The 15,198-nt window shown below is 40.2% G+C and overlaps 1 protein-coding gene and 1 long non-coding RNA gene across 4 annotated transcripts in view; one reads left to right on the top strand and one right to left on the bottom strand.

Moving 5' to 3' along the window:
* The window catches only part of esyt2a (extended synaptotagmin-like protein 2a), a 52,949-nt gene extending 42,884 nt beyond the window's left edge, over positions 1-10,065 (bottom strand). For 2 of the 3 annotated variants that reach the window (XM_082513688.1, XM_082513690.1), the window contains exons 1-3: positions 9,906-10,064; positions 8,620-8,784; positions 7,007-7,392 (exon numbers count right to left, since the gene is read on the bottom strand). In XM_082513688.1, the coding sequence (XP_082369814.1) occupies positions 7,007-7,392; positions 8,620-8,638 (405 nt within the window). In that variant the 5' untranslated portion in view covers positions 8,639-8,784; positions 9,906-10,064. Of the gene's footprint in view, positions 1-7,006; positions 7,393-8,619; positions 8,785-9,905 lie in introns of all 3 variants that reach the window. The other variant, XM_082513689.1, reaches the window with a different exon arrangement.
* Positions 10,066-10,226: 161 nt separating this feature from the next.
* LOC309694615 lies at positions 10,227-13,521 on the top strand. The gene is made up of 3 exons (XR_014272938.1): positions 10,227-10,583; positions 11,743-11,794; positions 13,165-13,521. It is a non-coding gene; the product is annotated as an uncharacterized lncRNA (long non-coding RNA).
* Positions 13,522-15,198: the final 1,677 nt, after the last annotated feature.

Genomic DNA, 15,198 nt, shown 5'->3' with positions numbered 1-15,198 from the left:
GGCCGATGCATTCATTTTTATCATTAGGGGTGGTAGGGTAAATATTTCCTTCACGACTGCAATAAATATGCAGATTCAAACGCACCCAGATTGAGATAAACGCTCGCACTTTTTGCACAACACCTCATGTTTCTTTTCACAACTAAATAAAACCTTATAGACACCTGAATCAGGGCAGAGCAGCCGAGGCCTTTCTGTTCCTTCGCATTGTTTTCGTTCTGGGCTGCAGAGCACAGCCCCGCCCTCTGGCACTTCAAAAGAACAGGGAATCCCTACCCATCCCATGTCATATGAGCACACACAGATGAAGAGAGGGAGGAGGAGGAGAAGAAAGCCACTGGGACACGGAGGGAAACAGTTACACTGCAAATGCAGCAACTTCCTATGTCTGTGTTTTGAAAGGCAGAATGCAGTCGGGCTGCATTAAACCAGGTCACTGGAACATTGGACTAAGAAGAGAAGATGTTTGGCTGAAATTTTCCACAACGTTCATACTCATGGTCCCACCCAGGAATTACCCAACACAGCCAAATTCGTCTGACTCAAACCCAACCACAAATCATGAGCATGGTTCCAACCTCCATAAAAAAAGCCAAATATAACCAGAGTACTGCACAGTATATAAAAATCATACCATTAGTCATGCAAACGAATTCCCTCTCATTACAGTCTGACATGTAAGCAACTCCACAGCCGTCTCATAACAACCTGTTTCACAAGCTTCCAGTTGATAGTAGCGTAGGTTGCTTTACAAAACAAAAGCATAGACTCGAAAAAGAGATCATATACGTGTCATATCAGCTTCTCGTCTCTGGCTCTGCATTTACAATCTTTCTCTTCACATACAAAGTCCTGAATTGCCAGGTTCCATCGCTTCTTGAAGACCAAGCACCGTGTTTTACAAAGAGTGAAGGTTGACTTGTGGTTTCTTTCCGCTGTCCGACGTCTCTTCCTTGGATCCAGCTCACAGTTTGGATTCAGGACACAGACACGCTCTCTCTGCTTTTAAGAATAAGCTTAAAACTGGTGAGCGTGGAACCGTGTTTTAGTTGCAGGCTCAGTTTGCTGGATGGCACACTCAACATTTGTCCTGCACGCCCCTCTTTTTCACTCCCAGTCATGTACACGCCACCATTTCACATCATTAACTTGTGCCTGTTCTCGCCAGTTCTTGTAGTTGTTCACCGTCTCTCTTTGCTCCTCTTCTCTGGCTTCAATTGGTCATGACTCTGATAATTTAACAGCTTCACACAAAGACTTAAATGATCTTTGATCATGTGGTTTACCTTCACTAGGGTGTGCATCATAAAATACCCTCTTTTGCCATGAAACTGGCTGCACAGATGTATTTGCTTCTACAGCTACATCAGTTTATGACTTTTGCCTGAAAAAAGAAAAGTAATAATTTTCTCTAAGTGCACATCTCTTTTCCGCTCAGTCATTTTCTGAAGCCTCTGTTCCCCGTCCACGACTCCACATTACTGCTGGTATGTGGATTGAAACACCAGAAGATGACACAAATTATCTACTTGATGTTCTCATGGAAAATGGACACATGAGCTTTTATTCAGCACTCAGTAACAACCCCACCTGCTGGATTTCATTTGTGTGTTTTGATTCCTACAGGCTTCACCTTTGCCCCGCTGCTGTTCACGTTGGTCAACTTAAATGTAATAAATCAATCAAATCAGGAGTGCAAAACTCAACTCTTCGCTGTCAAACACTCAGACTGCTCTTTACACTTAGTTACACACAGTTGGCTTTCCTACTCTTTGCTATGTGTGCTGTCAAACACAGGGGGATATTTTTAATATGGTTAAACACAGAAACGTCACTTGCTATTATCCCTGCTGTTTTTCCATCACATAAACAGTGACTCCACCAACTATTATTTCTAGACTTATTTTCCTGGTTCATGGTTTATACTGTAAAATATCAGGAAACAAATACCAGGGTGAAATAGTGGGATTAAGTCATAAATATCAAGTTAAGAGTGTAAAACTGCCACACATGAAATTATGGAATCATCAACTGTTTTGCATGTTGGCTTGAAAAAAAAAGGGTTTTTTTGGTTATCTTAAATACTTAATCAATTATGGCAGTCAGCCAATCAGAGGAAAGCATGATTCAATTTAAAACACATAATGCACATTATCAGCTTGGTAAGCAAAGGTCCGAGTCGGACACTCAAAGATCAGCTCTGTCTTTATCTCCACAGGAATATCTTGCCTTTTAACATTCAGTAATCACATTCAAAGCTTTAGAGGCTGCAGACTGTGAAAAGCAGAGCAAAGATAAGCAGCAGAAGAACAAAACATCTGATTTTCCAGCTTATGTGGATGAAGAGATTACAGGACAATGGAGTACTAAGAATGCACAAAAAACTGTATGTGGTGTCTTTCAAAAGCACACATGATAGTATTGTTGCATCAGTCTAGTACTGTCGTATCACTTTCTGCCATTGTTTACATTCACAGTGGATGATAAGGAAGGAGGACAAAAAAAATCCCCAAAAATCTAATCAGACAATTTAATCAACGTCACCCAGCTGGACATTGACATCTTAAAGAAACTAAAAAAAGGTAAAGTGGCCTGAGTTAAAACTAGCTAGAACTCAGAGCCAGTCGCAAAACAACAGCCTCAAATGAAATAGGTTTATATCCTGTTATTTGATCAATTTACAAACTCTGATGTAAGTTTAATAACTTAGTTTGTTATGAGAGTATTTTGCATTGAATCAAAGTTTATTCTATGCGCTGGGAGTTATTTAATATTGCACAACAGAATATAAAAGGGTGAGTATTTGTTTAAAATAGCTGGTAATGCTTATAACACATGTAAACTGTACACATCCTCATAGGAGTCGAGTGCAGTTGTCAGAGGAAGTTGAAAGAGTAGGTTCACTGTACTGGAAGTACATAATCATAAACCCTGATTTTTATTTATCTTGAATTTTCTTCTTAACTTTTGCTTCTTAAAATCCAGTCTCACTCAGAGTCTTGACTGAGTTAAATTCTGCTGTAAACTCCAAAAGCCCTGATACAACAGATACATCTTTTTGTGTCCAACAATGCTGAGAGAACAAGGTGAACGGTGTTGGTTTGTCTTCAGAAAGATAAAACTGTAGCATTATCCTCCGGCATTCTTGGCCTGCTAACTATGAGCTGGTGCCCACACTGCCTATCAAGCCTCATTCCAGGCATATTTCCTAGGAGGGTGAGAAATAGTAGACAAGTAGCTCCAACAAAATCTATACTTCACAGATGATCACAGCTATTTCACTGACTATTAAATTAATTCACTACTGAGGTTCAGGTTTGCTGCTTTTATAAAAACAACGATTAACCAAGAACACTCAGACTTCTTAAATGTGAAGATTTGATACATTTTTCCAATATCCATGTTTTGTTGTGTTGGTTAGACAAAATAAGCAATGTGAATATATCAACTTCAGCTTTGAGAAGGTCATTCGATGTACTAACTAAATAATCTCTAGTTGCAGCCCTACTTAAATAACCAAGAGTTCACGTTATCTTTGCTCCCGTGTGCTTTCAAAGCATGCGAGGCAGAGCCTTCAGTTACCAGTTATCAGTTCCTCTTTGGAACCAACTCCCAGTTTGGATTTGAGAGACAGACACCCTTTAGATTTTTTAAGAATAGGTTTGAAACTTTTTGATGAAGTTTATAGTTGAGGCTGAACCAAGTCACCCTGAATTATCACTTATTTATGCTACGATAAGCTTGGGCTGATGCAGGACTTTCTTCCTGTCTGACAGAAATACTTGAACAAATTAACAATTGATCAACTCAAAAAGAAACAACCCATGTTTCTAGTTTCTTACATGCCCAGATTTTGGTCTGCTGCTTAAATAATGCAGCCTGAAGATTTAATGTTGTCCTTTGAGAAAAGAACAACCTAAGAAAACTGTTTCACTTTTTTCCTCTATGTCGTCTCAGGACTCACAGTGAGCTCCTAATCATTTAGTTTGGAGGTTAATGTGACATAGGTGACGTAGATAAACTGTCTTGTATGACAGGCAGTGACAGACCGTGTCTGTTTCAGAGGTCAAAGTTCACAGCTGATTATGTCCCACTGATGCCGATTATCACTGGGACGTGTAAATACTTTAACATCCTTTCACTGGTTTCACATTTTCTTCTTAAACACAAAGTTACTTAAAGGTTCCACAGTGTCACACAGAGAAAACATGCGGTTTCCACACAGCTGCTCTAATCCACTGATCTTTCTGCGTGCAGGTAAGCTTTTATTTTTCACCTATTGTTATTGCCGGGCATCATTTTTGTGTGACAATGGCTGTGTTGATGGATTGCTCTGTGACTGGAGGGGGGCCGTGTTTGGGTCTGCCTGGCATCCTGCCATCGACTCAGCCTCTTACAGTTCCTACTCTGGCATCATCATCGATAATAGTAAATGTGACAGAAAAACAGAAGCCTCTTCACTACAGTGTCAGCGGGTTTCAAATCACAGAAGCCTTGGAAAGGATGGCTGATGAATTGTGCAGTTTGCAAGTGTGGAAAAACACAGGTATACAGTGTGACCGTTTGTTACTGTTAACAATAAGTGACAGCTATCTGTTAATCTCTTATTATAAACAAAACAGGGTTGAAGAATTGGATAAATGCTTTAGTATTTATTGGACAATTCCTTTGTGTTATTTTTGTACCTGCTTCGTACTTTAACACACAAAGAAGGATACGCCTCATTTCTTTTTGTTGTATTAAAGGAGAAAGGAAGGCTGAACACAGACAAGAGTGGAGCTTATCTTCATGTAGAACTATTAATAGTGAACGTAATATTGTAACTACTGCTACTACTTTCTGAGCTAACAAGCGATCCTTGAGCCCATGCTAGGTAAGTCAGCCACGGTCTGCTAGCATAAACTTTGGACACAAGATGGCCAGAGCTTTTGTATCTGAAAAATGAAGCTAATGTAAAAAGTCCCTTAATATGAATTCTCATGGCCAGCAGGCGTTGACTCCTCTGGTTGCACAAGTCTAATTGTACAGAGGTCTATGGGAAGGCATGAATTTGGCTCAGTTGATCGATGACCTCAGTAATCACATTTCTAATAAGTTTATGGTTTCATTTAATGGTCAGCATGACACTTTTTTCTTAATCATTTCCCCCAGTCAAAACGGGGGAAAGTCAAAAAGAAGGATTGATTAGTCACTACAGGATGAGCATGCAGTGCAGAGATCTATCAAGTCCTCATCAGGATTCAAAGACACACACCAAGGTGCTCAATATGCTAATCAGGCCATTGATTTTTTTTCTTAGAAAAATCAGTCGCTTTTCTGTCATTGTTTTCCCAACATCTCACCAACGAGTAGTTACAAAAAGCTTTCCTCCTCCTTGAGCCTAGTCCTACCACAGAGTATTTCCTGTTAAAGAGAAGTTCTTCCTCTCCATCATCGCCAAATTCTTGCTCACAGGGTCTCATCAGATTGTTGCCCATCTAATATTTTGGTTTTATCAGGATTTTATTCTGGCTCTATATAATAAAAACAGAATTGAACTGAAGTACATTATGACATTTTTAACCCAAAAGAATACTAGACGTCAGAAAGAACATTGACAAACTAGACAATCAACGAAAACAAAAATGATATTCTCTCAACATTATGACCACATAAAACGATGCTTTCATGTGACCTTCTGCAGTAAAGGAAATTACAGACTGTGATATTACGTTTTTTTTATGGATTTCGTTAAGCTTGATAATGAGAAACGAAAGAAAAAGCATCATGGGAGAACACTGTGCTCTTAAGGATTATCTGCCACCTCGGGCCAAACGAACAAATTTGCAGAGTTCACATCGTTTCTCAGTTCTCATTGGAACCTGTGTGCACATGCCCAACACTAATCTCCATTCCTGGTATAATGGGAAATAGTAATGTCACATTTTATAAGCAAAGATCAAGTAAATGGAGAGAATGACAGCTGTGTTAAAGATGTGCAGTCAGTCTGCCTCCTGCTTTTATACACTAATTTCGTAACAGACAAATACACCAAACATCTCAGGAATGAAGAGAGAAATTGAAAAATAGAACAGGTTTGATGACTCTCCTAAAAAGCTTCAGGGGCACACTGGGTTGTGAAGTCACACGTAGGAGATTAATTGACTGACATCTCCAACTTCTTTGGCCATTTAAAAACACTGAAATGAGCCTAATGCTGACTAAATCCTAGGACTGATGATGTGGACCGTCACCAAAAGGGCAGAATGTGACCTTTCCAGGGGCTATTTATGAGGCCAACATTAACAAGCAACAAAATTTGTTTTGCCCAGTCAGGGTTTCAAATGTCAGACATGCTGCAGTCTGGATGCCATTTTGATCATTCCATGGACAATCTGAGAAATACCTCCTGGAAGGTGATGCAACAAACAGCAAAAACAGACAATGTGTGCACAACCTGCCCTATATGTAGGTGATGTGCAGGACACAGGAGACAGCAAAAAAGTGATGCCTTCATGAAGACCTAGCAGAGATTCAGCCAATAAAATCTATGCTATTTGCAACTTTTATGCATTTTATTATTGATGCTCAGGAATTTAAGGGAAATTAAATTAAACTTTATGGCTTAAACTTCTGGTCAACCAATCTGCAATAAACTGCAGCAGTCTTTCCTATGAGAAAAACAAATGCCAATACCGTTGTATCATCTTGCACGCAAGACTTCAGAAAATATCCCAAACATGGAAATTACAGGGCGTTTGTCTGATCCTTTAATTTGACTGGACACACAAGCATGTGAGCTGGGATGTCTGTCAAGTATTTTGAGTAAAGAAGCAAAAAGAACACAAAACAAAACAAAAAAAATCAGTGGGCAGAGCTGCAGGGAAATTAGTCATCCATGTCAGCCATCTTGGCAGACATCCTATATTTGATGTTGACTGTGAGAACTCCTGAGAGAATAGGAAAGCAAATAAACCATAACAAGACTGTGATAATATACGGACTACAACAACACTGCGGTACATACCCATGGTGGCAGCTCTGTGGTTGGCACACTTTGCTTCACCGCTTTCTCCTCCTGCTGCAGGAACGCTAAGGCACGGTTTATCCTGTAGTCCCCGTTGCCATAGTTCTTCCTCCAGTAGAAAAGCATTGCAAGTCCAATCAGAACCCAGCTAAAGCTGAATTCAAAATATCCCAAGACGTAGATAGGAAATATTAGGGCAAAAGTCTTGGCAAAGTTAATCCACATTTGAGTGACATCTGTCAGGGATGATTGCTGCTCTTCGGCCAGCTCTTCTGGGGACAGAGGGGGGCCCATTGTACTTGTGGGGGTGTTAGGTGCTGCAATGGGCCCATTGGCTTTGGCACCCTCTCCCGCTGGACCGTCCATCTTGTTACTCATTTTCCCCTCTGGAAAAACAGTAAATTACAAGAAAATGTTAGTGCTTATTCACACGCTACAGAGGCAGAAGCAGACAAAGCTCCAACTGTTTTTTTTACTACAATACTACAAAGAAAAGGCCTTGTGGCTGCAAGATTTCCATCTCCATAAACCAAATTATAAGAGATGAATGGAGACACAGTTATGCCCAAAGGAATAAAACAACTTTAAGCTTGACAGTGTTACATGAAACTGAGAAATGATTCCCTCAAATGAACACCAAGATTGCTATGTAGTCATCTCTTTTAATTAAGAATTGACTTTAGTATTTAGAACTGGATGAGAAATGATGGTGAAAGAAAAGAATCCAGTAATAACAACCACGATTTCTATGTTCAAAAGTAAACACTAGAAGGTTTTCGGACCAAGTATAAAAAGAGTAACATTTATTTTGATGTAAAGCGCTGGTACATATATATAAAAATGCCCAATTTAGTAGTAATAGGCCTTCTCCAGAGGATCCATGTTGTCTTAATTCCCCTTCAACAAGCAGGCTGTAGTAGCCTGGATGCAAATGACAGAAAAATACATTAAAGCTGCAAACTAATCCCCGTTAAACAAATCTGTACAAGACAAGAAAATCTTCTTCTTGGCCTGCAGTGTAAATCAATACAGACTACAGGCTAAGCTGTCGTTTATCTTTTTCTCTTGCACAAAACTCCCTTACAAAAATGCCATTTTTTTGTCTCTGAGGAACAGGGGGAGAGTACGCTTTAGATAGAAACGAATTCATTACCTGTGGCAAAACAATTAGAGTCACTCTTTAATTCGGCATATATTCATTGCATCCCCTCGCATTTCTACGAGAGTACTTCAACTTTGAAAAGTGCCTCACCCGTCCTCGCTTCAGCCTTGCGCTGCCAAAACACAGTGCAGTGGCTAGCACCGACAAGTGTGAAGGCGTCATTAAAGTACACTCTTTACTGCTAAATGTGTTATTTTATGTGGCTATATGCGAGCCGAATAAAAGAGCATCAATGATTAAATCAGAGTGTAGTTACACGATTCATAAAAACGCACATAACTTGACTGTTAAAAAGTGCAAGTCTTAAATCCTCATTTCTTAGATGGAGTCTGACGCCCCAGAGTGACACGTATTAGGGCTAGGACTTCACCTACCAGTAATACGTGCATCAAACACCAACGAAAAACAACTTCTTTTTCTTCCCTTACCGCCAAGGAAGCGTCACACTCACCGGTATCCACCTGCGACATTCGCTTCTCCTTGAAAAATGAACTAATAATCACTTTGTCAGCTTCGTCCACTGCATGCCGAGCAGCTCAACTCTTTCTAACCCTGCTCCCCGTCAGCACATCCTACTGTGAGGGCGAGCAGTCCGCCTCAGCAAGCCTGCAGGAAACTGTCATCGCGGGAAAGAGGTCAGCCTCCTTCAGGGAGGGAGCTTCAAACTGCACAGCACAGCAGCAGACACGGGTGCCACCCGGTGGCGGAAAATCCACCACAGACATCGAAAGAAAACTAGTTTTAAATGATAAGATTCAAGTTTAGAAAATAAAATTTAAACAGATTTAGTTTAGCATGTTGAACTGACCATTTTACTTTCTCTATTTTTATAAATACAGTGCTCACAGATAAAGTGATGCGATTTTTTTGTCAGTTCAACGCTGGTTTATCATTGTATATATATAGAGAAAAGTGATTGTATAAAATAGTGACTATTAAAGTGTCACATGCCTAATCTAGATTTAAAGCCCTCCTTGGCATTTCCTCCCCGGTCTAAGTCCAACTCATCTATTAAACCATCAGGTATAACGTTACGTGGCTGCAAGGAGGAGAAAACTGAAAAGGCAACTAAAAGGTGCCGACAACGCCACCTGGGGGTGGGATTCACCCCAGGAAATATTAACTAGTGCAAAAGTTTTTGCGAAGGCACACAGGTTTGTTATTGACAAAGACAGAGGCGCGGCAATCACTCATTAAACAAAAATAACTGAAAATTAAGTAGCAGACTACAAGACATTTAATTAAAACACCAGATATTGCTTAAAAACAACAAAATTAATTGATTAATGCAGTTAAAGACAGGCAACTCGGAGAGGCCAGGGAGGAGTGCCCAAGGGGTGCTACCAGATACCCGAGATTCGCACTGCAGTTCTCGCTGCAACTTAAATGGGGTTTTATGCTCATATTCCGGTGTTTACCCTCAAATGCATAAGAGGAAACCTCACCAAAAGTGCTTAATCTCCCCCAACATACTGCAGACAAAACCCTTCTTGAGTTTCCTAGACTTAGTACCAGTCAGCTCAGCTATTAAGCAATGCAAAGGAGCAGCCAACTAGGCAAATCTTTCAACAAAACAGCAATAGTAGCTTGCAGAGCCAAAGAAGGAACTCAAATCCACTTAGAAACGGTTTCTATTTTATTAGTGTCTGTAGGCACACACAAATAGCTTGAAAAAAGGAACACTGTTCCAACTTTACTTTGAGACCTTCTTACTGAAGATGGCCCAGAACAACTCACATGCTCCTCCACTGTAGAAAGAACACAATGACATCTTCCAAGTAGAGCAGTAATGACTGCTGGTCCCCAAATATGCTGTCCCTTAATTTCTGAAATGTACTCGGGGCATTACACAACTTAAAAGGGCATTATAGACTATGTGCGCGTTAGCATATGCTACTTCCGGTGTGGAAACTCCTGTGGGGAGCTTTGTTTCCGGTGTCCTATTTGTTTACGGTCCAAAACAAGTTAAGCAAATGAATGAATCGAGCGGCGATTTACATTTCTATATCTGTAAATGATTTTCATCGACTTGTCGATATTTTTCCCCTGCGCCTCAGAGCAAAAGAGAAAAGGGATTAAAATTTTATATTTCTCAGTATCTGTAAACAGCGGCCCCTCGTTTATCGCGGGTGTTATGTTCTAAAAATAACCAGCGATAGGTGAAATCAAGGAGCCAATTTTATTTTTTGACTGTGCAAAACGTTTCGTGGACATCGTGGACATACAGTACTGCACTTCAGAGTCACACTGCTAGCCATGCAGCGATTCTGTACTGTACAGGAGAGACATCAAGGAGGAGCAACGATCAGGACACAATGTGATGTAAAAAAAAAAAGGCATGCAAACTTGCACTAAAAAAATCTGCGAAACAGTGAGGTGAAAGGTGAACCGCGAGGGACCACTGTAGTTTTGAAGGTAAGTCACAACATACCCTTCATAAATGCTAATGTATAGAAACCCTTACCAGCAATCATTAACTTTTTGTGTGGCTTTTTTCACGGTTTGTTAACATGCTGTGTAGGTGTGTACCTGACTAGCTGATATCGACATAAAGGGGAAACATCTGGTTTGACTATTCTTCACCTGTAGTTTGAATGCTGAACATTTGCCCGTTTAAATCATAAGACCAGTCACTATACAGAGATGTGCTTCTGAATGTGGATGATGTGTCTTCTGCTGCAGTAATGCAGTTCTGCTTGTGTTGAGTGATGTAAACAACTGATCGATCTAAACTGTTTAAACGTCAAAATTGATCATTAGATTTTTTTATGACACAACAGTGGTGAGTGTTCCCACCTTCTGCTCTTTGTAACTTAACGCGATCTTTCCGTTTTCGAGTTTTGGACATGATTTTGGAGGATATCTTCGCAGTAGCGATTGACCGCAAGGTAAAGCTACCGGAAATGTACAACCCTACATCCGGTCTCAAACCAGGAAGTTAGCATTTTCTCGTGCACAGGGTCTATTCCACTCAAACAACCTAAATGGAATACAGAAGGGGACTTGGCTATAACCTGCTGCAAGGTCCAAAGTTGAAAACAGGATGACACCTGACAAAGCATCAAGGGACTTGTCAATACTGGGTAAGGGGAAGGCATCCTTGTGGGATACCCCCTAGTGTCAGAATACACAATGCATCGTAGTTTGTTGTGTATGGGGCATAGCCGTGGACCAGTCAGGGTGCCCATGCTGATCCCCGTCCACAGACCAAAGTGCCACAATGATGTGAGCATATCAGAACTGGAACACGGAGCAAAGGAAGAAGGTCTGGTTTGACCTTTTTTTTATACCACGTGGATGGTGGTGTGTGTTCTTTACTGAGGAACATCTGAGACTATGATTTACTATGCAAGCCAGAGGAGACAGTGTGATGCTTCAGGCAATGTTTTCATGGGAAACCTTGAGTCATTCCATCCATGTGGATGTTCTACTTGAATTACACTTCAAAGGTCTACGTTATAACTTACTGAAACACTATTTTAACACTTCAGCCTTCTAGTAACCTGACTGTGAAATGATCAGGACCCACACAGTGTTCAATTGTCAGTTGCAGTTCTTTTATTTTGACCCACAGCGTTTCCCACTGCTTCAACACCCTGTGTTCAACCGGGAAGCCAGCTTTCCAGGTATACCCCCACACCACACACACTGCTCCTTCCCAACTCCAGACACTAAAAGGGGGAGAGCTCATTCATTACAATCCCTCTCACCCATGTCACCTAAAAGGTAAACCTGTTTCTCCATCACCTGTTCAGCTCTGATGATTCAGTAAGGACATCTCCTGGTTTCATCTGCATGTTTCCCTCTCACCAGATGTCCTGATATCACCAGATATCATGACCAGCAGGTTATTAAATAAATTCTAACAACAGCTGATCAAGCTTAAACATGCTGCTGTTGTTTAGCGGGACATCCGGCGGTTTCCTCTTTCTGGCGCAAAGTGGGCAATAAACAAACAAGAGAGAAAAGCCGATCAGCTGATCATTGATCAGTTTCAAGATTGAAGTAGCAACAGGAGAGAGAGGGGAAAGAATGAGAGAAAAGGCAGCTGTGCAGTGTAACAGAATAAATCCACCTTTGTGTCTTTTTCCATTCTAGCTGAAGTACGGAACAAACTGCGTCCCTTTTCAGCTCAACACCAAACGCGTAATATTTTCTCTGAATACGAGACAATTCCGTCTTTTTACAGGACGGTTGGCAACTCTACTAACTAACCTTATGAATTAAATAAAGTTCACTATTAGTAAGATCATAGCACCCACCCAGCTGTATAGACACTCCGTCATGCTAGCTAGTATGCAGTATGAGTTATTGTAACTGACTGTAAAAAGTCAGCACAAGGAAAACAAACTCCACCTAAACTTGGTTTATATCTGACCCAGATAGACTGCAGGTCATAACTTCTTACCTGAAGTTCAGTTCACCTGACACTCGGACCGGCGGCCACCGAGCAAATGCCCGGTATGCCCGATGGCCAGTCCAGCTATGCTCGTGCCATCACTTAACCCTTCGCGTGCCCAGGATTGCCGACCCCTGTTGTAGATAATCATTTATACGGCTATGGATGCAATCAGACAGCATGGTACTATTTAATAACTGTATATATCCACAAGACCATTGGACTTCCTTATAAGACAACCTTTCCCTTTGATGACATCAAATGAACACTAATAGAAAATGGATTTAGACGCTTTCAAAATGATCAAGATAACTGCATTATTTACAATCATTAATGGCATGATGGCAGTGAAGAGAACATGAACACTAAACTTCCTTAGGGTGGTGAGAAGGATGAAGAGCGTTACAAAGTGTTACAAGTGTTACAAAGCTGAGATATCATTTTTAAACTTTTTATGCCATGAGAATCATAGATATGTAAATAAAAATTAAGTAAATAATGCACTCTGAAACTTGATATTCCAAGCAAAAATCTGGTGTTGCAGACTTATACCACAAGCCATATTGTTGACACTCTTTGTTTTGGTTTCTCTTCCAGGGCCAATTTGGCTGGGCGCACCAATCAGGTGTAAATTGCCCACAACAATATGGTTCCTGGGATTATCCAGGTGCATAAAGCTCTCCCCTACAATAAGGTGGAAATTCATCAAACTGATTGGCATCCTTGTGCCTTAGGATTACCTTGTTGTCAGTGGTGTCACTGCTTAGACTGCTGCTCACACAATGGATGTATCGATGGATGAATTTTAAAATATCTTTGTGTTAATCCATAAAAAATAGAAAAACATAACAATTTTGTTTGCTATCTAAACCATTAAGATGTCTTTTTCCAGTATTCCAACTTCGAGATAAGCACAAGTGATCTAAAAAAAATGTATTTAGTCACCCTAACCTTTGCATGGAAGCAAACACAATTTCCATAATAAAAGGATGTAAACTATGTTTTCTCTTATAATTCATTGATATATTTTTGTATGTATTTTTTTTCCTATGAACCAGATGCGACACTAAAATAGCAGATGTGCTCATCTTCCAGCAGGCAATCCCTTATAGTAATCTTATAGTCTAAACCCATGTTAACCATCACTAGTCAGCATTATTTAGAGCAGGTAAGAAAACTGCCCAGATAAATGAAGATAGTTTTAGCAGCATTATGAGGTGTAGTGGAAGAAATTTACCTGTACAGTTCGTCGCTGCTCTCAGTGCCTACTACAGCAGACAGAAACCATTTCTCCACTAGAGGTCATGAAAGTGTTGTAAACTGAAGCATCACAGCTACTGTAGAGACACGTGTAGACAATCTGGTATCAGGTGATAAAAAGTTAAATTCACTTTTCTTTTCTTATCTTAAGAATTAGCATTTTTCAGTGTCAATCTTCAGTTAGTGAAATTTCCAGATTATCCTACAACACAAGTTACATAGAAAAGAAAATCATAAAGTTAAATAAAAATGTTGTCATGTCATTTACTAAAAACAAACTGTACTCAACATGGGAAATCAGCTAATCACTTTTATTGGATTTTTTTTTTTGTATGATCATAAATTAGGAAGAAAGCTTATTAAAAAAAGATACATATCATAGATTTTGTAAAAAAAAAAAAAAAAGAAAGAAAGAAAGAAAAGTAGGAACAATATTCATCTCCTGCCATCCTTATCTAGTGTTCCTGAAAATGATTAGTTTAAATGTTTATGGTAAATGGACTGGTTCTTATATAGCACTTTTCTACTCTTCTGAGCACTCAAAGTGCTTTATACAACTTGTGCATTCACCCAAGCACATTTTCTAACTAACATTCACACACAGATTCATACTCTGATGGATGTATCGAAGAGCAATTTGGGGTTAGTATCTTGCCCAAGGATATTTGGCCAAGATACCAGACAGCCAAGAATCGAACCACCAACCTTCCGATCAGTAGACGACCTGCTCTACTGTCTGAGCTACAGCCACCCCAGACATGAACATTTAACATGAAACAGTAAAACCAGGTTAAAGCCACTTGGAGGACATTCCATAAAGTTGGGTCTGCATATGATTGTGTTTTGAATATAATATAAAACAAACAAACAAACAAACACCCCACTCGCGCTGTGGGGAGTCTTTGTCCTTCAAGCTGAGGTCCTTTGTAAGAGGTCAGGGAGCTTGAGGGTTGCTAGATCTCCTGTTCCTACGACTGCGCTCTTCACAAAGGATGCACAAAGATCTTGGCTGTCGTTTCTGGAATCTGCTGGATCCCAGGAATCCAGGGGCAGGTCTGACTCCCCAAGTGCTCTGATAACCACAACGACCACTTTTAACTTCAATCTCCACATCTTCTCTGACTCCTCTTTCAGCCCTTGGTGTTTCTTGAACTTCTCGTGTTCCTTCCTCCTGATGTTGCTTTCACTCTCTATAGCTACATCTATCACTATGACCTTCTTCCTTTGTTTGTCTCTGCTTGTATGTATATAAACCAGAAATATATACTATATACTATACTATATATATTTAAACCATGGTTAGCTATTGCCCATCCATCTGTAACTGGAAGTGTGTGTGTGTGTGTGTGTGTGTGTGTGTGTGTGTGTGTG

This window comes from Aulonocara stuartgranti (genome assembly GCF_965226115.1).
Source record: "Aulonocara stuartgranti genome assembly, chromosome: 18".
NCBI lineage: Eukaryota > Metazoa > Chordata > Actinopteri > Cichliformes > Cichlidae > Aulonocara > Aulonocara stuartgranti.
This window is presented reverse-complemented; position numbering and strand designations above follow the sequence as displayed.